The sequence below is a fragment of the Leptodactylus fuscus genome, chromosome 6 (assembly GCF_031893055.1).
Source record: "Leptodactylus fuscus isolate aLepFus1 chromosome 6, aLepFus1.hap2, whole genome shotgun sequence".
Taxonomy (NCBI): Eukaryota; Metazoa; Chordata; class Amphibia; order Anura; family Leptodactylidae; genus Leptodactylus; species Leptodactylus fuscus.
Window position 1 is genome coordinate 23521354 of NC_134270.1, and position 27914 is coordinate 23549267.

Sequence of the window (27914 nt, forward strand, 5' to 3'; positions counted from 1 at the left end):
GGAGATTTCTGGAAACCATCAGCAAGTTGCTACTGAATCTTATTATGAAAGTGCCACTTTGCTTGACTACCCAGTGTAGGTGTTGGTCTGGGCCATGGGATACGACTGGGGCTGGTTGCGGAGACTGATGGAGCATTCACATGGGGTAACGCAGCGCTGATTCTGGCACGATATCTCGTGTAAGAATCAGCGCTGTAAAACAGAATCCCTTTAACTTCAATGGGTTCAGTTTAACGCGCGTAACACATTGAAGTCAATGGGTTAAAAAGCCTCCCATTGACATATCTTTCAATGTGTTATGCACGTTAAAGGAACCCATTGAAGTCAAGTATCCGTAAGAAAGTGGTAGCAGGTAGGTACAAATAAGAAAGTGGTGGCAGGCGGGTACAAATAAGAGAGCGGGCGGCAGGCGGGTACAAATAAGAAAGCGGGCGGCAGGCGGGTACACAGGGTGGAGTTTAATGAAATCCACAAAAAAAGGTCAGTGATGAAAAATCGAAGCTTCCCCCAGTATTCACCCTGTGATAGGCATGTGCTGCCTTGTGGGGCCCAAAACATGTGCGGTAGGTAGAAGCTAAGATGCAAGTAGTGGGTGGAGCCTAAGATAAGTGTGGTGGTCAGTGGGTGTGGCCTTCACCGCTATATCCATGCGATAAATAAACCGTGAGGGCAGCGGGTGTCAAAGGAAACAGTGTGACGTCTATAACTGAAAGGTGTCACGTTCTAAATCACACAGGGGATAATGAAAATAAATAGGAATCCACAACATGGCGTCCGCAGCAAAGGGTGGCTCATTTACTTCTTTCCAAAAATACATAAGTCAATCTGAGGTTTAATGGCAGAGATCTCAAAGACCACATGCTGCCTTAAAAAAATAGCAGGGATCCCATCTCTTAACATTCAGATAAAGAAAATGATGCTCTCCAGGGGCGGAGCCTGAGAGCGAGGATAGTAAGCAGGGGAGGGGCTTTATTGGAAGGCAGCTGGACATCAAGTTATGTACATTATATACAGGGAAAGCACAGAATCCTCCGTCCACCACGTCTGAGCCAAAGCTGGGAGCTTGTCGGTGCCACTCTGTGGTGCACTGCGATCACCTGAGGTCTCTTGGTTTTAGGTTTGGCACTTTATGTCCATTCTGAAACTTTCCAGTTAGTCACAACATCCACAGAGCGGCAACACTGGACGGTAACGTGTCCGAGGATCTCTAGTACTGAATACTGGGAGCAGGTTATAAAATCCACACATAGTGATCATACAATGAATAAATAATTCCAGGCGGGAATGGGAAGGGCAATGACTTCTTCTGGATCATCGCTGCTTCAGCAGAGCTTTGTACATGGCAAATCCCAGGACTGCAAAGATGGTGGCACCAAAACTGGCGCGGAGCCAGAATGTGGAGCCTTTCAGCTCTGCCTGCGACATGTGCCTGCAACAGAGAAAATGTTCCGTCAGTGAGGACCCCGCACCAGCTCAACACTGCTACTCATCAACATCCTGCACTACAACTCCCATCATCCACCAGTCGGAGGCTACTCATCATCTACATGGGGAAACAATCATAAACCAGACAACAATATTGCAAGAACAGAAAATGCTGCAGCTAAATTTGTCGCTTCACGTCACTAATGTCATGACGGGGGCGTTCTAACTTTGTCACTGGTTTGACACTTGACCTTCGGTGGGGGTGTGATCTGCTCTACCTTAGTCATGGACATCATCATCCGTCTGCCATTATTGTCCTTTCACAGAATAGCAGATGAGACTCCATGTGGGCGGTCACCTCACTATATCCTCTCTATTTATTGTGCGGCTCGGCATGGATGGAGACCTGACTGGAGGAGTCCCCATAGCATCTCTTCTGTGGCCGGGTGGATTGATGTGGGCGGGTTATGGTCTCTCTATTTTTTGTTGGGTAGCTTGGCAGGATCGGTCACCTATTTGGAAGTGTTGATGTATTTTCTTTATTTTTTAGGGTGCTCCGCATGGGTGGTCACCTGACGGAGATATCACTGTAATGCCACTGTATCGATGACTGGCTATTCCCTCTAAGTATCTGCTCAGCTTTATGAGGATAGCAGCAGTTTTTACAACGGTGCTGAGTACACAGAATGACATTGACACGGTCAGGTTAGATACAATCAGCCTCTACACACACAGAACTGGATGGTTAGAAAGTTAATATGTGCCTAAGCCACACCCCTGAGAGGGCACACGCCGGGTACCTGGCCACCTCTACCGCTGGTTCAGCAGATGATTCCATGAAGATGGAATGTTCCATGTGGGAGACGGGGAGGACTTGGTGTCCCAGGCTGCTCTCCGCATCCGTCATCAGAGCCTCTCCCAGGACATCTAGCCAGGCGCTCAACCTTATATACACACACATTGGGCCGTCACAGGGCAACTCAGAAACCCCAAAAGCACCCTGCACACACATGCTGGGAAGGGGAGAAGACCATCTAGTATTACTGGTAAACAGCATGGGGAAAGGAACCTGTCTTGCATCAGTGGTGTCCAGTGCAGGGAGCAGCCCGTCTCATCACTGGAGGCCAGCGCAGGACAGAGGAGCCTGTATGACATCACTGGAGGCCAGGGCAGGAGAAAGGAGCCTATATGACATAACTGGTGGCCAGCGCAGGAGAAAGGAGCCTATATAACATCACTGGAGGCCAGCGCAGGAGAGAGGAGCCTATATGACATCACTGGAGGCCAGGGCAGGAGAGAGGAGCCTATATGACATCACTGGAGGCCAGGGCAGGAGAGAGGAGCCTATATCACATCACTGGAGGCCAGGGCAGGAGAGAGGAGCCTATATGACATCACTGGTGGCCAGCGCAGGAGAGAGGAGCCTATATGACATCACTGGTGGCCAGCGCAGGAGAGGAGCCTATATGACATCACTGGTGGCCAGCGCAGGAGAGAGGAGCCTATATGACATCACTGGTGGCCAGCGCAGGAGAGGAGCCTATATGACATCACTGGTGGCCAGCGCAGGAGAGGAGCCTATATGACATCACTGGTGGCCAGCGCAGGAGAGGAGCCTATATGACATCACTGGAGGCCAGTGCAGGAGAGGAGCCTATATGACATAACTGGAGGCCAGCGCAGGAAAGAGGAGCCTATATGACATCACTGGAGGCCAGGGCAGGAGAGAGGAGCCTATATCACATCACTGGAGGCCAGGGCAGGAGAGAGGAGCCTATATGACATCACTGGTGGCCAGCGCAGGAGAGAGGAGCCTATATGACATCACTGGTGGCCAGCGCAGGAGAGGAGCCTATATGACATCACTGGTGGCCAGCGCAGGAGAGGAGCCTATATGACATCACTGGAGGCCAGCGCAGGAGAGGAGCCTATATGACATCACTGGAGGCCAGCGCAGGAAAGAGGAGCCTATATGACATCACTGATGCCCAGCACAGGAGAGAGGAGCCTATATGACATCACTGGAGGCCAGCGTAGGAGAGAGGAGCCTATATGACATCACTGGAGGCCAGCGCAGGAAAGAGGAACCTATATGACATCACTGGTGGCCAGCGCAGGAGAGGAGCCTATATGACATCACTGGTGCCCAGCGCAGGAGAGAGGAGCCTATATGACATCACTGGTGCCCAGCGCAGGAGAAGAGGCTATATGACATCACTGGAGGCCAGTGCAGGAGAGAGGAGCCTATATGACATCACTGGAGGCCAGCGCAGGAGAGAGGAGCCTATATGACATCACTGGAGGCCAGTGCAGGAGAGAGGAGCCTATATGACATCACTGGAGGCCAGCGCAGGAGAGAGGAGCCTATATGACATCACTGGAGGCCAGTGCAGGAGAGAGGAGCCTATATGACATCACTGGAGGCCAGCGTAGGAGAGAGGAGCCTATATGACATCACTGGAGGCCAGCGCAGGAAAGAGGAGCCTATATGACATCACTGGTGGCCAGCGCAGGAGAGAGGAGCCTATATGACATCACTGAGGCCAGCGCAGGAAAGAGGAGCCTATATGACATCACTGGAGGCCAGCACAGGAGAGAGGAGCCTATATGACATCACTGGAGGCCAGTGCAGGAGAGAGGAGCCTATATGACATCACTGGAGGCCAGCGTAGGAGAGAGGAGCCTATATGACATCACTGGAGGCCAGCGCAGGAGAGAGGAGCCTATATGACATCACTGAGGCCAGCGCAGGAAAGAGGAGCCTATATGACATCACTGGTGACTAGCACAAGGGAGAGAGGAGCCTATATGACATCACTGGTGGCCAGCGCAGGAGAGAAGAGCCTATATGACATCACTGAGGCCAGCGCAGGAATGAGGAGCCTATATGACATCACTGATAGTCAGAGCAAGGGATGAGAGCCAGATCTCATCACTGGTGGACAGCGTGGAGGAGGCTGTCTCATGTCACGAGTGGCCAATTCAGGCAAAAGAAACCTATATGATGTCACTAGTGCACAGGGGAGGAGCCTGTCTGTTAGCTTATAGCGAGGGTGGGGAGGGAGGTTCAGAAGCCTGTCACACATCACTGACTGACTGTGCAAGCACTAATATTCACCCAAGCCGGATGAGTATAAAATCAGAAATCAACATAATTAATATCAATAGTCGGTAAGAAACAGTCAGCATGCAGCTTATAACAGTTTGGAGAGACTAGGACAAAAGTGGAAATGTAAGATCAGAACCCAAAACCACTCACTGGTTAAATCACCATACAAACATGAGCAACTGCGTACATGCTTTCAATGTGACTAGAGTGTAAGACAGCAGAATAGTGACTGCAGCTCTAGGAGGGACTTGTGCAACATGATGTTATTACTGCAGCTCTGGAGGAGACTGGACTATAGGATATGACGTACCTCAGTGTGATGTCAGTCACCCCAAAGAATCTGCACACCAGCACTGCACCGGCGGCATGCACGAGGGAGCCCTCACAATATGGGGCTGCAGCAGAAAAGGCTGAGGGTGGTCTCACTCCTGACATGTACATGGCCGTAGCCTCACAAAGACATGTGCTCCAACCATATACACAGGTCAGGCCAGGACTATCCTGAGGGTGGTGAATTCTGCTGCAGCCCCTGATTCTTGCATGATACATGAAGAGCAGCATGCAGGGTAAAAATGTCAGGTAGAAGATGTAGGGGCAGGAGTGTCACATGTCCTCACCTATAGCAGACAACCAATATCATACATCATAGTGAGAGGTTAGAAAATGACAGTCTCTGCCATTACTAGGCAGGTGGTGATTTATACGTTACACTGCCGGAACTCATCATACATCGAGGGCGACACCTATAGACTGGAACCACTGTATCACAATTTCCTGACTGTGCAAACAAGAATGTGGATAAAGTATGGGCACTGAGGATGAGGAGTGTGGTCATTATCATCACACACACCCGGCCACCAGCAAGGACTGTGATACCCCGGCCCCCTGCTAGAGTAGTCAGCAGAAGTCCCCTAGTCAGTATACAAGGCGGTGACATCAGCTGGGTCATGTGACTTATTCTTCAACCAATTAAAAAATTAATACAGGCCTAGAATTAGTGACACAGACCAGCGCCCCCGTCTGTCAATGCTCTGTATACTGACTAAGGACTAGAAATGGGAAGACCAATGAAATGTTATTGGGGAGGCATGATGCAAAAGAGCAAGCGAGAGAGCGGTCCACACAAACTGAAGTGAACACCTGGAGGGGAGAAAAGAGGAGAAGACACATGAAGGGGAGCAACACCAATTCTGAACCCCACTAGACAGGTCACATAGAGAGACAATGGAGATACCAAGTACATACATTAACTATCCTGTAATATACTCCAGAGCTGCGCTCACTATTCTGCTGGTACAGTCACTGTGTACATACATTACATTATTTATCCTGTACTGATCCTGAGTTACATCCTATATTATACCCCAGAGCTGCGCTCACTATTCTGCCGCTGCAGTCACTGTGTACATACATTACATTACTTATCCTGTACTGATCCTGAGTTACATCCTGTATTATATTCCAGAGCTGCACTCACTATTCTGCTGGTGCAGTCACTATGTACATACATTACATTACTTATCCTGTACTGATCCTGAGTTACATCCTGTATTATATTCCAGAGCTGCGCTCACTATTCTGCTGGTGCAGTCACTATGTACATACATTACATTACTTATCCTGTACTGATCCTGAGTTACATCCTGTATTATATTCCAGAGCTGCGCTCACTATTCTGCTGGTGCAGTCACTATGTACATACATTACATTACTTATCCTGTACTGATCCTGAGTTACATCCTGTATTATATTCCAGAGCTGCGCTCACTATTCTGCTGGTACAGTCACTGTGTACATACATTACATTACTTATCCTGTACTGATCCTGAGTTACATCCTGTATTATACCCCAGAGCTGCGCTCACTATTCTGCTGGTGCAGTCACTATGTACATACATTACATTACTTATCCTGTAATATACTCCAGAGCTGCACTCACTATTCTGCTGGTACAGTCACTGTGTACATACATTACATTACTTATCCTGTACTGATCCTGAGTTACATCCTGTATTATACTCCAGAGCTGCGCTCATTATTCTGGCGCTGCAGTCACTGTGTACATACATTACTTATCCTTAATTACATCCTGTATACTCCAGAGTTGTACTCACTATTCTGCTGATGGAGTCATTATAGACAAATATCCCCCCTGCAGCTCAGCACCTTTCCTGAGCTGCCTATCGTCCTGCTGTGTGCTTCCACCATCCCTCACTGCGCCTCCCCTGGGGCCCCTATCATTCTTAGCAATATCACATAAGGGCCACTTATGATCCTGTGCTGCATCTCCCCTTGAGCCCCTTCCCTCCTGTTATTCACCTCCCTATAATCCAGCCCTGCGCCTCTGCTATAGTACCTATCATCCCATGCTTTGCCTCGCCTTGGGTTCCTATTATTTCGCTCTGCACCTGCCCTAGGTTACCAATCATCCCCTCCCTTCAGGCTCCTATTCTCCTGCCCTGTGCCTCGGGCTTCTACCATTCTGCACTGTCCGTCCCCTCTACAGACTATCGCTCTACATGTCGCATAGGGGGCGCTGTTCCTCTGCATCCCCGTCTGCTCATTAAGGAGTTGCTGTATCAGCGATTGCCATCTCTGCAGGTCACTGGTCACACACATGCAGTACCAGCTTTCCACCGTAAGCCATCTTATGATATCAGCACAAGGAAGCATATATATATATATATATATATATATATATATATATATATATATATATATATACAGTATATATGAGGTGACATGCAGCAAGTCCAGCACTGTATAACAGCATAACACGCAGCATGATAGCCACATACTGAACCCGTATAGGAGGAGTCCTCTAATCCGCCATCATAGCACCAGACCATCATCAGAGCAACAATTAAAGGGTCAGCTACTTTATAAGAGCCATCCAGAGGCTGAAAACTCCTCCTGACCTCATATTGAGGGTTTGTTACAATGTATCAGTGCAGGTACACTTATCAGCACCATAAATCTCTTCCTAATCCTGATTAATTGTTACAAGGTATCATTGCAGGTAAACTGCATCAGTCTGGACTCCACAGAGTTATCTAGACTGGATACAGTGTAACAAACACTCAGCTATAACAGGAATTGCACATGGCTACACAGGATGTGCAAAATATGACGTATCAGATGGCGGTTTACAGGTCCTGGACTGAGAGAGCAGACTGCGCCCTGCTACAGATTAGTGGGTTAACAAGCGTGTCACCTCCTCTAGCCCTGCAGGCACTGCATATGTATATACACATTTATATATGGTATACAGCTGGAAGTGTACATGCTATACAGTGTATATGTGGTGCATGGTATAAGTTTATCACACTGTGCAGAAGTGTCCATGTGAGTCACAGGGTGCAAAGCTGTCTACGTGAGGTGCATGTGTGTATGTGTGGTGCATGATATAGAAGTGCATATGTGTTGCACGGTATAGATGTAGCATAATATAGAAGTGCATATGTGTTACACGGTATAGATGTAGTCTGATATAGAAGTGCATATGTGTTACACGGTATAGATGTAGTATGATATAGAAGTGCATATGTGTTACACGGTATAGATGTAGTATGATATAGAAGTGCATATGTGTTACACGGTATAGATGTAGTATGATATAGAAGTGCATATGTGTTGCACGGTATAGATGTAGTATGATATAGAAGTGCATATGTGTTGCACGGTATAGATGTAGCATGATATAGAAGTGCATATGTGTTACACGGTATAGATGTAGTATGATATAGAAGTGCATATGTGTTGCACGGTATAGATGTAGTATGATAAAGAAGTGCATATGTGTTGCACGGTATAGATGTAGTATGATATAGAAGTGCATATGTGTTGCACGGTATAGATGTAGTATGATAAAGAAGTGCATATGTGTTGCACGGTATAGATGTAGTATGATATAGAAGTGCATATGTGTTACACGGTATAGATGTAGTATGATATAGAAGTGCATATGTGTTACACGGTATAGATGTAGTATGATATAGAAGTGCATATGTGTTACACGGTATAGATGTAGTATGATATAGAAGTGCATATGTGTTGCACGGTATAGATGTAGTATGATATAGAAGTGCATATGTGTTACACGGTATAGATGTAGTATGATATAGAAGTGCATATGTGTTGCACAGTATAGATGTAGTATGATATAGAAGTGCATATGTGTTGCACGGTATAGATGTAGTATGATAAAGAAGTGCATATGTGTTGCACGGTATAGATGTAGCATAATATAGAAGTGTATATGTGTTACACGGTATAGATGTAGTATGATATAGAAGTGCATATGTGTTACACGGTATAGATGTAGTATGATATAGAAGTGCATATGTGTTACACGGTATAGATGTAGTCTGACATAGAAGTGCATATGTGTTACACGGTATAGATGTAGTATGATATAGAAGTGCATATGTGTTACACGGTATAGATGTAGTATGATATAGAAGTGCATATGTGTTACACGGTATAGATGTAGTATGATATAGAAGTGCATATGTGTTGCACGGTATAGATGTAGTATGATAAAGAAGTGCATATGTGTTGCACGGTATAGATGTAGTATGATATAGAAGTGCATATGTGTTACACGGTATAGATGTAGTATGATATAGAAGTGCATATGTGTTGCACGGTATAGATGTAGTATGATATAGAAGTGCATATGTGTTACACGGTATAGATGTAGCATAATATAGAAGTGCATATGTGTTGCACGGTATAGCTGTAGTATGATATAGAAGTGCATATGTGTTGCACGGTATAGATGTAGTCTGACATAGAAGTGCATATGTGTTGCACGGTATAGATGTAGTCTGACATAGAAGTGTATATGATGTTGCACAGCATAGCAGTGCCTACAGATGGTACACAGTATACATGGTATAGACATGTGTATGTTGTGTAGGGTACCAATGTCTCTGTATATGGTGTTCAGTACAGAAGTGTCCATATGGTGTGGAGCGGCAGTGCGGCTTGCACCAAGCATTAGTAAGTTAGGGCACTGGGGGAATAAGATGAAGGACCTGTTGACAATGGACGTGAAGAGTTTGTTCTTTACAGCCTGGAGGAGGTCAGAGTGCAGCAGGTTCTGACACAGGCAGTATGTACACCTGTTGCAGGTACAGAGGCAGCGTAGCCGGGCGTGACTGCGGAGACACACAGAAGACATAAGGTCAGAGTCTGCACAGGGCTCATCATCATCATACTGTTAAACATGACCCCTCCCAGGAAGGTCAGCTCCGCCTCTAGATGGCCACACACACCCCGGAGTGGTTACAGCCACAGTGTCATGTCACCCTGCCCACCCACCTAGAGGAACACCACATGCTGGGGAGGTTCAGGATACAGCGGACTGACAAGGGTTAAGCAGCATAGAGCGCCCTCTGCCTGACACCTGCCCCCAACTCCCCACACTCATGTCCACACTTTTCCTACTACTCAGAAATTTCAAGATCTCTGTTTGAGGTCAGTGAATCTCATCCAGGAGCGAGAATCCATTCTGAACTAGTTTAACACACAGCTGAGGGTTTGTTACAATGTGGTGTTCAGGCTTGGCCCTGAAGGTGCCGCAGCAGTACACGGTCTCCAGACTCCCTGCTCTGATGTAGTAGCCAGGATACTGTGCGGCTGAAGCCATGTGGCGGAGGTTTTACTAAATTATGACAAAATCCCAATGAGGCGAGCAGGATGGATCTGTGTGTCTGTGGGGTACAGAGGAAGACCCAAAATGGCACCAGTGCTATAGACAAGCAACGGTCAAGAAACTACAACCCCCAGCAGGCCCTGACTTCTGAGGTTCAGCTGATTTATCTCAAAGAGGACTTTCCTAGCTGGACGCAATTGTAACAAACCTTCACCTGTGAGAAGCATTAGGACAGGACAGGTTTTCAGCCTCTTCATTGACAGCAAGCAGAGATGCTGAAAACCGTGATGAACATGAAGTGTTACTACAAAGTGATGGAATGGCACTGCAGCGGCCCTTCAAGGAGGATCCGTCAGCTCCTGACCAGTCGGCTTCACTTCATCCTTGTATTCCCCAACACACTTCTTTCTTATAGTGCTATGTTGTTCCGTTCCTTGGTCAGGCTTGGTTCACATCTGTGCTTGGGGGATGCCCCAAATGGAAGCGTAATCCGCAAATAAGTGAGTCACCTTAGGAAACCCGTAAACCCTGTAGATTATAATGAGGTCCATGTGGTATCCATTTGGTTTTTGCCTGAAAAACGCAGAGTGAGGAGCGCTGCTTGCGTTGCTTTTCTCTCTGCATTTTTCATGCAGACGGGAGAACAGGGCGCAGATGCGAACCGAACCTTACTCCTCCTAGAAATTTCAACAGGCTGGGTATTACTAATCCCCTTGATGAACAGCATGTCCTTACACTGTCTGGCAATACTGAACATGGACACACCAACTAGTAAAACCCTGTAATCCTTATTGAAAAATTTCCAAGAGGAATAACAGAGGAAAGGCCCAATGTAAAGCCACAATATAAGAAAGGTGCTCCTGAATAGTTACTACAGATATATAGGAATACAACTACATAATAGAGCGGACAGGTAAGTAGAAGTGGCAGCTCCTCTATAAGAGCCGTGAAACCCTGCAGAATCTCTATATTCCCAAGACAGCAGCGTGCGGGGGAAACTAAATCTGCAGGGGATGACAGTGTGCGGCAGAGAAGCAACAAGTCAGCATGGAAAGGGTCAGAAACCTACAAGGGGCAGAATCTCCCTGACTGTAGTGTCTGTATCTGTCCTTGTATGTAGATACTCTACCTGTCTGTGGCTGTATTGTCAGTACCTGTCCTCTAGAGGGAGCAGTGTATGTGGATATCCTGGCTGTGGCGCCTGTATCTGTCCTCTAGAGGGAGCAGTGTATGTGGATATCCTGGCTGTGGCTGTAGCGCCTGTATCTGTCCTCTAGAGAGGGGAGTATGGGGATATCCTGGTTTTGACTTGCCGCGGCTTTATTTGTTCTCTTGAGGGGGGTATGTGAATATCCTGAATATAGCTGCCTGTATCTGTCCACTAAACTGGGCAGAGTATATAGATATCCAGGCTGTGACTGCAGGGGCCTGTATCTGTCCTCTAGTGGGAGAGCGGGTGTATGTGGATATTCCGGCTGTGTCTTTAGTGCCTTTATCTGTTCTGTAGAGGGGGCAATGTATATAGATATACTGGCTGCAGTGCCTGTATCTGTCCTCTAGTGGGAGAGCGGGTGTATGTGGATATTCCGGCTGTGTCTTTAGTGCCTTTATCTGTTCTGTAGAGGGGGCAATGTATATAGATATACTGGCTGCAGTGCCTGTATCTGTCCTCTAGTGAGAAATGTACTGTATATGGATATTCTGCTGTGGCTGTAGTGCCTGTATGTCTCCTGTAGAGGGGGCAGTGTAGGTGGATATCCTGCATGGACACCCCAGATACCAGGTGACCCCTCAACTCACCCACATTGAGTGGAGACATCAGGAATGTTTATCCCAACAAAAGACCCAAAGAGGGTCCAACCCCATCACACGCCCAGTGTGCGGCAGAATATAAGGAGCCTGGCGGATCGAGTAGGTTATATCCAGGTGTACATTATACAGCGCGAACCCTGTATAGCAGACAGCATGCCGGCTGTATTCCATACAATTATACACTGTGCTCCTGTATTCCATACGTTATATAGTGTCCTCTGTGTACGACACATTATATAGTGTGGTCTGTGTATATGATACATTATTAGCAATAGCGTATACCATACCATACGTTATATAGCGTCTTCTGTCAGACACATTATAGCTTATTCTCTGTATACTGTATGATACATTATATAATGTATGTGCTGTATATGACACATTATAGCATGATCACTGCATACAATACACTATATGGGGCGTCCCCTGTATACTGTACATTATATAGCATGTGCTCTGTAGGACACATGAGAACATGCTCTCTGTATAATATACACCATATAGTGTCCCTTGTATACTATACATTATATAGTGTGTTCTCTGTATGACACATTATATTATACCCCTATATACAATGTAGCATAGTGTCTCCTTTATACATGACATTATATAGTGTGTCCCCTGTATACTGTACATTACATAGCAGGTTCTGTGTATTACACATTATAGTGTGTTCTCTGTTTGTAATACACTATATGGGGTGTCCCCTGTATACTGTACATTATATAGCATGTGCTCTGTAGGACACAATACATTATACTCCTATATACAATATAGCATAGTGTCTCCTTTATACATGACATTATATAGTGTGTCCTCTGTATATCATAGATTATACAGCATGTTCTGACTGAGACATTATAGTATTTCCCCTATACACCATACATTATATAGTGTTTTCTCTGTATGAGACATTATATCATGTTCCTGTATATGATACACTATATCAGGGGTCAGAAACCTTCGGCACTTCAGTTGCTGTGAAACTACAACTCCCAGCATGCTCCCCTCACTTCCATGGGAATTCCAAGAACAACAGAGAAAGTATGCATGCTGGGAGTTGTAGTTTCATACCCCTGCACTATATATATATAGCGTCCCTTGTATACCACACATATATAGGGGCATGAAACTACAACTCCCAGCATGCATACTTTCTCTGCTGTTCTATATATAGCGTGTTCTCTGTATGACACATTTTAGCTTGTTCCAATACACCAGGGGTCCTCAAACTGCGGCCCGCCAAGCACTTCTGTCTGGCCCCGCTGACAATGCCGGCAGGCGTGAATTTATAATGAAGCTCCTGGGGAGCTCGGGCCAGGCCATGGAGCGCACTTCACTTTACCTATTGGAGGGCACCGCTCCTGATGTCTGTGCGACCTGCTCTGCCTCCGGTCCACTGTTTAAAAAGTTTGAGAACCCCTGCCGTATACCATGCATTATATAGTGTGTTCTCTGTATGACACATTATATCATGTACCTGTATATGATACACTATATAATGTGCCCTGCATACCATACATTATATAATGTGTTCTCTATGTGATACATTACAGCACGTTCCCTGTCCTGTATATGATACCTTGTATCCCCTAATACATTGATAATGTGTCCCCTAATACCACAAATAACATAGTGTGTTCTCTGTATGACACATTATAGCGTGTTTTTTTTCCCATATCACTGTATTCTGGAGATCATACACAAGATCTCGACAATGTCTCTATCTGTAGTGCTGTAACTATGTATTAGATCTGATCTAGCCCGGACTGGTTCTACCTCCATTTTGCACCGGTATCGGGCCTTGGCAGCAGTAAGTTGAGAATGGGGGAAGGTGAAAGGGGGGGGGGGGAGGGGGAATAAATGCACAGACATGAGTGGTTGGTAAAACACACTAGGAAGCCGCTGTTGTGGGTTCTGTCTGAGGAGAAGGGGGGCGCTCCTGAGCTCACTATTCTATTAGCTAAATACATGTAACGCTGAGGAGCACCAGTCATCTGTACGCCAAGAAAACAGGAAGTTACTTGCCCCAGCCACCACAGCGCCCTCTACCTTCTTAACATGGTGTGGAGAGCCAAGCCACATGACAGAATGCGGGTAGGCAGGCAAGCCGAGGTCACAGGTCATACAAGTTACTCACGGATACATGGACATCGTAGTCATCTTAATGAAGATCTCGCGGCTGGGGCTGTCAGCAGTGTTACACGTGAAGGCTTGAGGTGGAGGCATCTTGTGTTTTTTGCAGAAATCGGCTGGGGAGATGCTGCTCTCCTGCTTCACCTCATGGAGGTCAGATTTAGCTGCGACTATGAGGCAGGGGGTCCGACTGTCCATGAAGTGTTGCTGTGGGGAAGGAGATAGGAGCATTTTAATAGATGCCGAAGGACAACCAAAAAAGTTGTTTTTTTGGAATAAAAAATATTGATGCTTTAACCTATATCAGATCAGTGAGGGTCCAACACTCAGGACCCCAGCAATCAGCTGTTCTCACCAGTTTATATATTGAGAATGGTGCAGGAAGCAGACAGCACTGTTCTCTGTGTAGTGGCCAGTCCAGGTACTGCAGATCAACTCCTATTCATTTGAATGCGAGACAAACTGCAGTAGCTCAGTTCTGCCACAACACAGAGAACAGCCCTGCCTGCTTCCTGCTCCGTCCTCTGTGTATTAGCTTTTCAGGACTGCTAATTAATGGGAATGCCAATAGATCTGGTACTAGTCACCTATATTTAGGATAGGTCATCAATATTTGGCTTTAAGTGTCCCCAGGAACCTGCAGGTCCCAGCGACAGAAAAAGGCAACTCCTCTGTAACAGCAGACAGACAAGTATCAGATCCCCACTGTGACCAGATCACTCCTAACCCTGAAAAAGCAGCGACAGCTCCTCCCTGTAAGAGCATTGCCCAGATCCCCAGCCCCAAGGATCCCCCTCCATCACAATCTCCTCACATGAACTCTGACCAAACCTTAAATATTCTTGTGCAGTACTCGAAGGACTTGGGGTTGGTGATGTCGTAGACAAGGCAGACGACATCACACACAGTATCGGCTGGAGATAAAGCCTCACACTCGGTAACGTTGTGCAGCTGGAAGATAAAGAGTCACATTGTGAATGCCGCACAGATGGAGCAGGATCCAGTGATGCCTCGGGGGTCTTTAGTCACCTACCAGCAGATACTTCTCCTGCCCGTACACATACACCGTATTTATTGCATAGTAGGACTTGTGCTCCTCTCGAATCCTCTTCTGCCGCTGTAGAGGGAAGAGAGTAATGTCAGTGTTATAAATTATACGCCATATTGTTCATGCACCCACCGCACCTCCTGACACCCGCTGCCGCCTTCATTTACAACCAAGTGACTTCAATTCAGCTCAACCTATGCCTTCCTATTGTGAAGCACTAACATAGGAGGCTCCCTGCGAGTCTGTGGATCGCTTCTCCAACTCTTAATGTAGATGTAACATGGCTGCTCAAGCAATCGTCTATGAGCTAGATGTCAGTTCATACAGTACAGCACAGGCTGTTTGGACCCTGGTCTCAGCACTTCCCAGATTGTGGAATCTGTCACCTCATATGGGGACAAAATGTAGTGTGGCCTTGCACCCCCAACCTGCTTCCTCAGCTTTGCAGGGCTCGGTAAGGAGAGCACTCACCATCAGGTTCCTCCCAAGGTGCGCCTGCAGAATGCCGCTCTTCCCACACTCCTTAGAGCCAATGACATTGCACCTGAAGACGTTGCGCTGTGTCTGTCTCTTGTGCAGATCGATTTTCTTGTCTCTTGTCACTGGAAACGCAGAGAATGAAATACCAATAAAGTTGGCGCACAGAGAGATGAAAACAGCACCGCCTTAAAGATCCTGCAGAGTATTACTCCACCACAGCGTTTTACCTACATCATCCATGCAAGGGTTCATGACTGTAGTGGAAGCATTACATGGCTCACAGTACATATCACTATCTCTTAGGCAGGCAGCATCCATGACTGGACTCCTATCTTACCTGTGACCGCAGTGGCCTGAGACTCTTGCTCTGTCAAGATGGAGTAACCCAAGTAGCCCAAATACTCCAGACAACGTTGAACATCCAAGTAGGTTGTCAACCTAAAAAAAGACAATAGATAATGTGAGTGGGATAAGAGGTTAGCCAGGGCAATGGTTACCCATGGAGGAACACTCACGTCCACTGCGAGAGGAAACCCTGGTAGGTGATCCAGCCCTTGTCATTGGTGCAGACTGTGTTATTGACGTCTGGACCCCATGGCATGTATGGGAAGACCTTAAATAAATCCTTCAGCTCCTCTGGGGACAAGGCACAGTCTCTGTCCTGTGGAGAAGGCACAAAAGTGACCATGAGCCGTCAATAACAGGATCTCCTCACAAGTGGGTGGTGTTCGCTGCCTAGCCATAGCCCCAGTATATAGAGGCCCACAGACATGTGCTGTATGACTGCTACTACCTCTGAAAACCTCTACCCCATACAAGAAACCACCAGCTACTATCAGGGTATATAGAGGGATGCCATCCTAGTGTAGCAGTGGGGCAGGGTCAGTATATGTTTCAGCAGGCAGATCCACGTCATCATTAGGGGATAAACCCCTCTAAATAATGATGGGGAAGACATGAGGAGACCCTGCCATACTGTGAACTGACTGACTGCAGCCTCTGCCCAGTTTCTACTGGATGTCGGTGAATCTGCAATCTTCACCAGGATCGGAGACACCCGGCAGGTAACCATAGAATAATCGCCCCCTTGTCCAGACCATTACAGGGTGGAGGAAATCCATACTGCTCACCAGGTCATGCTTGTCAAATATACTCTGCAAGAAAAGGTAAGCGTGGTGGTTGAGCTCCGTGGTGCAATCTACAGGAACCTTCAGCCTGGAACACAAGAAGTCACAAATGGTCAGGACAGAGGACAGCCACAGATCGTCCCACTATTTCCTTGCCCCACATGTTGAGAAAATAGACATTACTGAGGGAAGAGATATTCCGGCGTCAGCTCCAGGTCATCGTCGTATCCAAATCTGCGCAGCACAGTCCATGTGGTCTCGTGTCTCCCCCTCTGGATAAATAGAGTGTGCAGAAACAGGAAGCCTGTGGCAAAGAATATGGATTCAGCCGCGATCATACAGTATCCATCACTCATCAGTATCTTTTTTGGGGGGAGTTTCACCCCTCACTATGTAATTGGGATATAACAGTAGACTCAGTCCTGCGCACACAGTACCTATGGCCCCATACTAGTACCTACTGGGGGAGCGCAGGCTGTGCCACTGACCACGTAATCAGAACAATAGCCAGATCTCCTCACCTTTAAGGGTCAGTCCATTTCCAGAGACGCCATCATAGACATTCTTGCGAACCACATTCTTTACATCCTCCAGAGCTTGTGGAGCCAAAGGGATGTGGAAGCATGTCCTCTGAAAGACAGCAGCAGAGATCAGCAACTGGGGGGGGGGGCACATACTTTACTGACTGTGAGCCGCTGCAGTAATGGCACAAGTATTACCTGGAAGAAGTTCAGCTCCGCATCATTCAGTATCCCATCATTGTCCAGGTCAGAAATTTTGAAGATGCGAGTGAGCGCCTTGACACAGGCTGGCTTTAGCTGCAGGGACAGTGGGCAAGAAGAAGGGAACAGCTTGAAGTTCGTAAACCCCACTACCCTAAATACCTCCCTTACATATACACCGCTCTCTCCTAGGGATTACCTCCTTGTCCTCAGGGCAATACAGGGGGCCAGTGGGATGCAGCACAGCTTTCTGTGCGTAGTAAAACAGCTCAGAGATGTTCTTCAGGTTCTTCGCTGAACACTAGGAGAGATGACATACAGGGATTATCCCCGGAGGACATCTTAGCAATATATCCCTCACTAGATCACTGGTTACCATGGCTGGAGGTGCCTGCTATTCACCCCTCCCAATTCTACATTAAAGTCTATGGAGACCGATTCACAAGCCTGACACCTCCAGATCTCAGTGACCAAGCACCCCCACATCTCACTATACACTGTCACAATCTTACCTCCACGCAGGTCTCGATTTCCGAGTACTGGTTCATTATGGGGAGCACAGTCTCCATACTGCTATAATCCAGCAAGTCAGACTTATTGCCCACCAGGATGAGAGGGATCCTAACAGAGGAGACATAATTTGTTACTACAGAGAAGAGATGCCTCTCCCACATACATGTGCTACTGACACTGAGGGCTGCTCCCCATTACCTGCTGTCCTTGTCTGTCCGGTCATTAATGAGAGGGATCCAGTGGTTGGTGACCTGTGGAAAAGAGCGCAAGGTCAGAGAGCAAAGAGGGGAGACAAAGAGGGGAGTGGATGGGGGTCAGAGGGGAGCAGGGAGGGGGGGTCAGAGGGGAGCAGGGAGGGGGGGTCAGAGATGTTCTACCTTATCGATGGAGTTCTTATTATTGACGGCATACACAATGCAGATAACATTTGCCTGTATCACGAGGAACAGAAAGAGAAGTAGTTACCAAGTGAATGGAGTCACGTGAGGGATACACAAATCGAAGGGTTCGCTCTGTGTGAGAGTTGTATTCTGAGTAACGCTATATCCTTACCCGTGAGATCTCATTACAAAGCTGTTCATCCGTCTGCTCTGATTCTGTAAAGAATACAACACACTTAAAAAAGACCGAACTCCACCTGAGCCCCTCTACAGCACTCTACCCAATGACTGGACTCCACCTGAGCCCCTCTACAGCACTCTACCAATGACTATACTCCACCTGTGACCCTCTACAGCACTATACCAATGACTATACTCCACCTGTGACCCTCTACAGCACTCTACCCAATGACTGGACTCCACCTGAGCCCCTCTACAGCACTCTACCCAATGACTGGACTCCACCTGAGCCCCTCTACAGCACTCTACCAATGACTATACTCCACCTGTGACCCTCTACAGCACTCTACCCAATGACTATAATCCACCTGAGACCCTCTACAGCACTCTACCCAATGACTATAATCCACCTGAGACCCTCTACAGCACTATACCAATGACTATACTCCACCTGTGACCCTCTACAGCACTATACCAATGACTATACTCCACCTGTGACCCTCTACAGCACTCTACCCAATGACTATAATCCACCTGAGACCCTCTACAACACTCTAGCCAATGACTATACTCAACCTAAGCCCCTCTATAGCACTCTAGCCAATGACTATACTCCACCTGTGGCACTCTACCCAATGACTATACTCCACCTGTGACCCTCTACAGCACTCTACCCAATGACTGGACTCCACCTGAGCCCCTCTATAGTATTCTAGCCAATGACTGGACTCCACGCAAGAACCAAAACAGCAGTTTACCAAATGGCTGGACTCTACCCAACATCCCTTGCATTGCTTCATCTAATACAGTGGACTTAACAGACATTATTGTGACAGGATACATATGTGATGTGAACATGGAGTCTTACCAGAATAATCTACAATGTGGGTGGGCACCCGCTCTGGGGTCACGTCTCCTGGGATGGTAATCTCCTCAGCACGAGCAGGAACCTGATAGAAGATGGCAGGTTACACTGATTATCTATGTATAGGCATATTGATTACCCTCTGCACCCATATGTTCATCTACATGGAGGGGCCTATGTCATTTTGCCTCAGAAAACCCCATTGTCATATATCTGATATAGGAAATAGCTCCGCCACATCCCCACCAAGCTTAACAACTGCATGACCCAGTCACTCACCCATGGTACATCACTTTTGAGTCATTTATACACAAGGCATCATTTCCATTTTTGCATATTTTTTTTTTTTTAATATAAGAAAAAAAAGGGGGGGTTGTTTTGTTTTTTTGTTTTTTTAAGTTTCGCCAGGGCAGGGATAGAACCTGTGATGTGGGAATGACAATTTTTTATTTTAATCTTTTATATTTTTTGCCTTCATTTTTATTCTTTTACTTTTTACATACTGTGGCGCCCATCAGGTCATTGTAGACAGTTTAACATTACACATTACAATGGTAGCAGTAATAGGGGGAGTACAGCCTCCAAATATACATTGCAGAGCCAGTGTGGGTCCTCTTGGACCCTGTAGTTCCCCTGGCACCCGGTGAAGACATGACCGCTGGCCCCGAAGTAAAGTGCATCATGGTGGCTCCTATAGCTGTATACACAGCACTCATTGACTGATGTGTATGCAATGATTAGAAAGGCAGGGATGGCAATAAATCACAATTAAAAAAAATTTTAATATATTTTAATAAGCAAAAATACTTCTTTCTCTACTTATCATAGAGGTCTATGGAGAGAGGAAGAGAAGAATGCTGCTAGAAAAAAACACAAGCACTGTAAATACTCATCTTATATTAAAAGGGTTGTACAGGCTTAATATTTTAAGGTCTATCCTCAAGATAGGCCATAAATATCTGATCGGTAGTGGGCTGACACTTGGCTCCCAGACCAACTTTCGGCACCCATCATGTATACAGGGACGGAAGCAGAAAGCTCTGTCCATTGTATCGCAGACAGGCGATCAGATAGGTGCCGACCCCTACCAATATGGACGATCCTGTCGATAGGACATAAAAAAATATTAACCCTGAACAACCCTTTTAACTAAGAGGGCTGTTTTCATTCTACAATACCTATAGAAGGAGACACTAAATCACTTACTAGCTGGCAGCAGCCTTTCCCCCCTCCCTCTCCATAGACTTCTGTATCTGATACAGGATATAAATACAGGTGCTATTCGAGATAAGAGTCTGAGCGAAAGGAAGGAGAAGGAAAGTAGCCCAATAAGTGGAGAAGAAAGCATTATTATTGAATAAGTTATAATAGAAAGTTCCTCATACTCACCTGTAATAATAGGACGTGCACTTTAGAGGGGAATAAAAAGTTCTTACAGAGTATCCCCTGCAGTAGGTGGTCCCACTTACCAATATACCGGCTGCTCCCCCATCCTGCAGATTATAAGGATTCTATAGCACTGCCCGGGACCAGAAGTCTTCTAGACCTGTCTCCTCTGCTGACACAACAAACTCTGCTCTGCTACAAGGACAAGAGGGAGAAGCAGAGCAAGGCCGTTACATGATCCAGAGTCGGAGCGGAAGTCGAGAAGACAGAACTACAAGATATCAGGCTCCTGCCAGTGCTATAAAATCCTCAGAACCTGGGGAGTAATCTAATGTAAGAACTTAGGATTCCTCAAATAACTACTTTAAGGGGCCTTGAAGCCAAAGAATACATGTAAGGGCTGCGTGATGAGACCAACATAATAGCAATAGCGTCTCTCACCTCCTCCGGGAACTCCTCACTGACCAGTGACATTATCAGCGACGTCTTCCCCACCCGGGCTGTAAAGAAACCATAGGAAAGACAGTCAGAGTATAATCTCCAGGAGACCAGTCATAACAGTATATAGAGGTATAACGTCAAGCATTTGGGCTCCAATGCAAGGCTGTGTGGTATCTAGAGTACACCTTCTATGTGGCAGAGGGACCTTTGGGGCGCTCCTCATGGTCAAGGACCTGGTATCGACCGCTACTGCTGCACCCCTCTAGCTATGACAGTATAATCTCCAAGAAACCAGTGACAATCACACTATAATCCCCAGGATTGATCGTGTCCTTCAAGATACATAAACGGCCTATACTGTAACCCCTAATGTAACCCCACAGCACCAGAGATGGCAGCTTTTGTACCGTGCACTGCCAACAAGCAGGATGGCTCCTCTCCTATCGAGTCCTCAGGACAGGGCGTCCATGGTTTCCATAAAGAATTTCACATTTACATTGATCTGACCACAGAACAGTTTTCCATTTTGCCTCAGTCCATTGTTAATGACCTTTGGCTGAGAGAAGATGGCGCCATTTAAGGATTGCGTTGCTATATGGCTGCCTCTGTATATGATACAGCTTTACCCTTGGATGGTGGATTGCACTGCCATCCATTATTTCTGTAGCGCTGGAGTCCTGGGTTCAAATCCTGCACAGTCTATATGTTCTCCCCATGTTTGTGAGAGCTTCCTCCAGCACTCCCGTAATGAGAGGGAATATACACTCACCAGCCACTTTATTAGGTACACTTGTCCAACTGCTCATTAACACTTAATTTCTAATCAGCCAATCACATGGCGGCAACTCAGTGCATTTAGGCATGTAGACATGGTCAAGACAATCTCCTGCAGTTCAAACCGAGCATCAGTATGGGGAAGAAAGGTGATTTGAGTGCCTTTGAACGTGGCATGGTTGTTGGTGCCAGAAGGGCTGGTCTGAGTATTTCAGAAACTGCTGATCTACTGGGATTTTCACGCACAACCATCTCTAGGGTTTACAGAGAATGGTCCGAAAAAGAAAAAACATCCAGTGAGCGGCAGTTCTGTGGGCGGAAATGCGTTGTTGATGCCAGAGGTCAGAGGAGAATGGCCAGACTGGTTCGAGCTGATAGAAAGGCAACAGTGACTCAAATAGCCACCCGTTACAACCAAGGTAGCCAGAAGAGTATCTCTGAACGCCGCACAGTACGTCGAACTTTGAGGCAGATGGGCTACAGCAGCAGAAGACCACACCGGGTGCCACTCCTTTCAGCTAAGAACAGGAAACTGAGGCTACAATTTGCACAAGCTCATCGAAATTGGACAATTGAAGATTGGAAAAACGTTGCCTGGTCTGATGAGTCTCGATTTCTGCTGCGACATTCGGATGGTAGGGTCAGAATTTGGCGTCAACAACATGAAAGCATGGATCCATCCTGCCTTGTATCAATGGTTCAGGCTGGTGGTGGAGGTGTCATGGTGTGGGGAATATTTTCTTGGCACTCTTTGGGCCCCTTGGTACCAATTGAACATCGTTGCAACGCCAAAGCCTACCTGAGTATTGTTGCTGACCATGTCCATCCCTTTATGACCACAATGTACCCAACATCTGATGGCTACTTTCAGCAGGATAATGCGCCATGTCATAAAGCTGGAATCATCTCAGACTGGTTTCTTGAACATGACAATGAGTTCACTGTACTCCAATGGCCTCCACAGTCACCAGATCTCAATCCAATAGAGCATCTTTGGGATGTGGTGGAACGGGAGATTCGCATCATGGATGTGCAGCCGACAAATCTGCGGCAACTGTGTGATGCCATCATGTCAATATGGACCAAAATCTCTGAGGAATGCTTCCAGCACCTTGTTGTATCTATGCCACGAAGAATTGAGGCAGTTCTGAAGGCAAAAGGGGGTCCAACCCGTTACTAGCATGGTGTACCTAATAAAGTGGCCGGTGAGTGTAGCTTGTGAGCGCTCTATGGGACAGTGAGCGACAAGGGCTGTGGAATATGTTGGTGCTATACAAGTAAAAGAAATAAGTACTGTATTTTTCGGACTATAAGACGCACCTAGGTTTTAGAGGAGGAAAATAGGGAAAAAAAATTTTGAAGCAAAAACTGGTAAAATATTTAATATATGGGAGTTGTAGTTTTGCAACAGCTGCAAGGCCACATTGACAGGTGACCCTGCAGCTGTACGGGGATGCATAGTGTGTTTTTTTTTTGCGGGGCCAGAAGTACTTTTTAGCTATACCATTTTGGGGAATATCTATTGCTTAGATCACCTTTTATTGAAAAAAAAACCCGGTGGTTTATGATATATGATTTTCTACTTTTATATATATATTCTAGGGACAGGAGGTGATTTAGAACTTTTATTTATTTCATATTTTTATTATATATTTTTTAAAGCTTTTTTTTTTTTTTTTTTTTTACTATTTTATCCCCCCCCCCCAGGGCTTGAACCTGCGGTCGCTTGATTGCAAGTCCCATAGACGGCAATACAACTGTATTGCCGTCTATGGGACATTCTGTCTATTAGTATTACGGCTGGTCCTAGGCCCAGCCACAATACTAATATAGCAGTGACAGGCCTGGGAGCCTCATTAGGCTCCCGGCTGTCACCCGAACAGGTCGGCTCCTGCGATATCGCCGCGCAGGAGCCGGCCTGCAACTTTACAGGTACGGGACCGGCCCCGGGGGAGAAGGGGCCGCTGATACTGACCCGGCATCCGCTGTACTAGAGAGGCGGATGCCGGGGAGGGATAGACGCCGGGGCCTGAGACATCGCTGCCCTGCATGAAGCCAGCGGCGGGGGGACGGAGGAGCGGAATAGCATCACTCCTCCCGCTGCTGGCTTCATGCAGGGCAGGGCAGCGATGTCTCAGGCCCGGCACCTGTAATGGCGTCTATCACTTGCCGGCTTCCGCCTCTCTATTAGAGCGGGTGCCAGGCGCCACATTCGGCCTATAAGACGCACCCTTCTTTTCCCCCAAATTTGGGGGAAAAAAAGTGCGTCTTATAGTCCGAAAAATACGGTAATTTCTGGAAGTCTTCCTGAGCCCATGCAGTGCCGTCTGAGGGCCGGCAGCTCACAAACATCCTATAATGTCTGCCGCCTTGTCCCTCGTACACTTGGATTTCTCCTGGTTCTCTGAATCCTTTGATATTATGTAATGTACATTCTGGGATATTTGGGTCTTTGTAATTTTACATTGAGGAACAAGGCTCTGAAACCGTTCCACAATTGTTAGGCACAGATTTGTGCACCTCTGGCCATCTTCGCTTCTGATGTATAAAGGAGGTAATACACAGGTTATAACCTCCAAATCATCACTACAGCAATATATAATCTCCAGGATATCACTGCTATAATCTATAAGGGAAGTCAGATATAGGTTATAATTTCAAGGATATCACTAGTATAATCCATAAAGAAGGTAATACACAGGGTAGAATCTCCAAAACATCCTTACTATAATCTATAAGGGAGGTAATACTTAGGTTATAATCTCCAGGACATCCATTCTATAATCTATAGGGAATAATCTCCAGGACATCACCACTATAAGTAACATACAAAGTATAATCTCCAGGACATCACTAGTAAAATCTATAAAGAAGGAGATACAAAAATCTCCAAAACATCACTTCTGTAATATACAGGGTATAATGTCTAGGACATCTATACTATAATCTATAGGCGGGGAAATACTCAGGTTATAATCTTCAGAACATCATCACTATAATCATTATTATTATCTATAATGTATAGGGTATAACCTCCAGGACATCACTACCATAATGTATAGGGTATAACCTGCAGGACATCACTACTATAATGTATAGGGTATACGCTGCAGGACATCACTACTATAATGTATAGGGTATAACCTCCAGGACATCACTACTATAATGTATAGGGTATACGCTGCAGGACATCGCTACTATAATGTATAGGGTATAACCTGCAGGACATCAGTACTATAATGTATAGGGTATAACCTGCAGGACATCAGTACTATAATGTATAGGGTATAACCTGCAGGACATCAGTACTATAATGTATAGGGTATAAGCTGCAGGACATCACTACTATAATGTATAGGGTATACGCTGCAGGACATCGCTACTATAATGTATAGGGTATAACCTGCAGGACATCAGTACTATAATGTATAGGGTATAAGCTGCAGGACATCACTACTATAATGTATAGGGTATAACCTGCAGGACATCACTACTATAATGTATAGGGTATAAGCTGCAGGACATCACTACTATAATGTATAGGGTATAACCTGCAGGACATCAGTACTATAATGTATAGGGTATAACCTGCAGGACATCACTACTATAATGTATAGGGTATAAGCTGCAGGACATCACTATTATAATGTATAGGGTATAACCTGCAGGACATCACTACTATAATATATAGGGTATAACCTGCAGGACATCACTACTATAATGTATAGGGTATAAGCTCCAGGACATCACTATTATAATGTATAGGGTATAACCTGCAGGACATCACTACTATAATATATAGGGTATAACCTGCAGGACATCAGTACTATAATGTATAGGGAATAACCTGCAGGACATCACTACTATAATGTATAGGTATATGCTGCAGGACATCGCTACTATAATGTATAGGGTATAAGCTGCAGGACATCGCTACTATAATGTATAGGGTATAACCTCCAGGACATCGCTACTATAATGTATAGGTATATGTTGCAGGACATCACTACTATAATGTATAGGGTATAACCTCCAGGACATCACTACTATAATGTATAGGGTATAACCTGCAGGACACCACTACTATAATGTATAGGGTATAACCTCCAGGACATCACTACTATAATGTATAGGGTATAAGCTGCAGGACATCAGTACTATAATGTATAGGGTATAACCTGCAGGACATCACTACTATAATTTATAGGGTATAACCTGCAGGACATCACTACTATAATGTATAGGGTATAACCTGCAGGACATCACTACTATAATGTATAGGGTATAAGCTGCAGGACATCACTACTATAATGTATAGGGTATAAGCTGCAGGACATCACTACTATAATGTATAGGGTATAAGCTGCAGGACATCACTACTATAATGTATAGGGTATAACCTGCAGGACATCACTACTATAATGTACAGGGTATAACCTGCAGGACATCACTACTATAATGTATAGGGTATAAGCTGCAGGACATCACTACTATAATGTATAGGGTATAAGCTGCAGGACATCACTACTATAATGTATAGGGTATAACCTGCAGGACATCACTACTATAATGTATAGGGTATAAGCTGCAGGACATCACTACTATAATGTACAGGGTATAACCTGCAGGACATCGCTACTATAATGTATAGGGTATAACCTGCAGGACATCGCTACTATAATGTATAGGGTATAACCTGCAGGACATCACTAGTATAATGTATAGGGTATAAGCTGCAGGACATCACTACTATAATGTATAGGGTATAACCTGCAGGACATCACTACCATAATGTATAGGGTATAACCTGCAGGACATCACTACTATAATGTATAGGGTATAACCTCCAGGACATCACTACTATAATGTATAGGGTATAACCTCCAGGACATCACTACTATAATGTATAGGGTATAACCTGCAGGACATCACTACTATAATGTATAGGGTATAACCTGCAGGACATCGCTACTATAATGTATAGGGTATAAGCTGCAGGACATCACTACTATAATGTATAGGGTATAACCTGCAGGACATCACTACTATAATGTATAGGGTATAACCTGCAGGACATCACTACTATAATGTATAGGGTATAACCTGCAGGACATCACTACTATAATGTATAGGGTATAACCTGCAGGACATCACTACTATAATGTATAGGGTATAACCTGCAGGACATCACTACTATAATGTATAGGGTATAACCTGCAGGACATCACTACTATAATGTATAGGGTATAAGCTGCAGGACATCACTCCTGTAATACATAACATGCAGATTAGTCTCCAGGACACATATAAGGTTACAGGCAGATAACTGGCCAGCCAGGAGCAATGACAATGTTATAATGATGCTATCACGCTATAATCTCCAGCAGAGGACATGACAGCCGGCTGCTTACGTTCTCCCACCAGCAGGATCCGTACATCCTTCTTCATGGTGCCCGGTGTGTGGGAGGCGCTGCGGCCTATTCCTCCCGCCGGGACCCCGGAGTCACCTCGCAGAGCAGCCCGCACTGAGGAGACTGGAGGACGGCGGCCCGGCGGGGACAAAGGGGGCGGGGCTGCAGTGCGGCCATCAGGGGTGGGCGTGGTACGTGAGCCGTGACAGCGCACGGAGGCGGGGCAAAGATCGCGTAAGACTGATGCTTCACGAGCGGGAGCTCCTATGTATGCCGGGTATAGGAGACTGGAGAGCTGATACCTCCCTACCGGCCCGATTAACGGGACACTCACGATTTCGGTGTCCTGTCCCGCGGTCTCGGTCGGCGGGAGGTATGTCCTGATTTCAGGGGGGAGAACGGCATGAAACTGGGCAGAGACCGGGGGACATGAAATTGGGGGATTT

The 27914-nt window shown here is 46.1% G+C and overlaps 1 protein-coding gene across 4 annotated transcripts; it reads right to left on the reverse strand.

Moving 5' to 3' along the window:
• Positions 1 to 389: 389 nt before the first annotated feature.
• On the reverse strand, positions 390 to 27611 carry RHOT1 (ras homolog family member T1). Of its 4 annotated transcripts, XM_075279544.1 has the most exons (21): positions 27469 to 27611; positions 21284 to 21342; positions 19460 to 19541; positions 18584 to 18627; positions 18409 to 18462; positions 18230 to 18282; positions 18031 to 18139; positions 17718 to 17819; positions 17516 to 17614; positions 17318 to 17426; positions 16980 to 17100; positions 16800 to 16884; positions 16185 to 16330; positions 16007 to 16107; positions 15661 to 15791; positions 15175 to 15258; positions 14973 to 15092; positions 14146 to 14348; positions 9574 to 9696; positions 2226 to 2369; positions 390 to 1429 (listed from the first exon to the last, which is right to left on the reverse strand). In XM_075279544.1, the coding sequence occupies exons 1-21, from the start codon at positions 27503 to 27505 to the stop codon at positions 1312 to 1314; spliced, it is 2124 nt and encodes a 707-aa protein (XP_075135645.1). In that variant the 5' UTR covers positions 27506 to 27611; the 3' UTR covers positions 390 to 1311. The 4 variants fall into 4 exon arrangements, with proteins under 4 accessions (XP_075135645.1, XP_075135646.1, XP_075135648.1 ...); XM_075279545.1 differs by lacking the exon at positions 2226 to 2369 and having other exon boundaries at positions 391 to 1429; XM_075279546.1 differs by lacking the exons at positions 390 to 1429; positions 2226 to 2369 and adding an exon at positions 4888 to 5674.
• Between the last annotated feature and the right edge of the window lie 303 nt (positions 27612 to 27914).

Bases quoted from the DNA above. Each gene is read 5' to 3' on its own strand.
- RHOT1 (XM_075279544.1), bottom strand. From the start codon at position 27,505: ATGAAGAAGGATGTACGGATCCTGCTGGTGGGAGAAC. The intron at 19,542-21,283 runs GTGAGAGACGCT...ATCTTCTATCAG, and splicing joins GTGAGGAGTTCCCGGAGGAG to GTTCCTGCTCGTGCTGAGGA. The intron at 17,101-17,317 runs GTGAGGAGATCT...TCTTTGCCACAG, and splicing joins AAATGGACTGACCCTTAAAG to GCTTCCTGTTTCTGCACACT.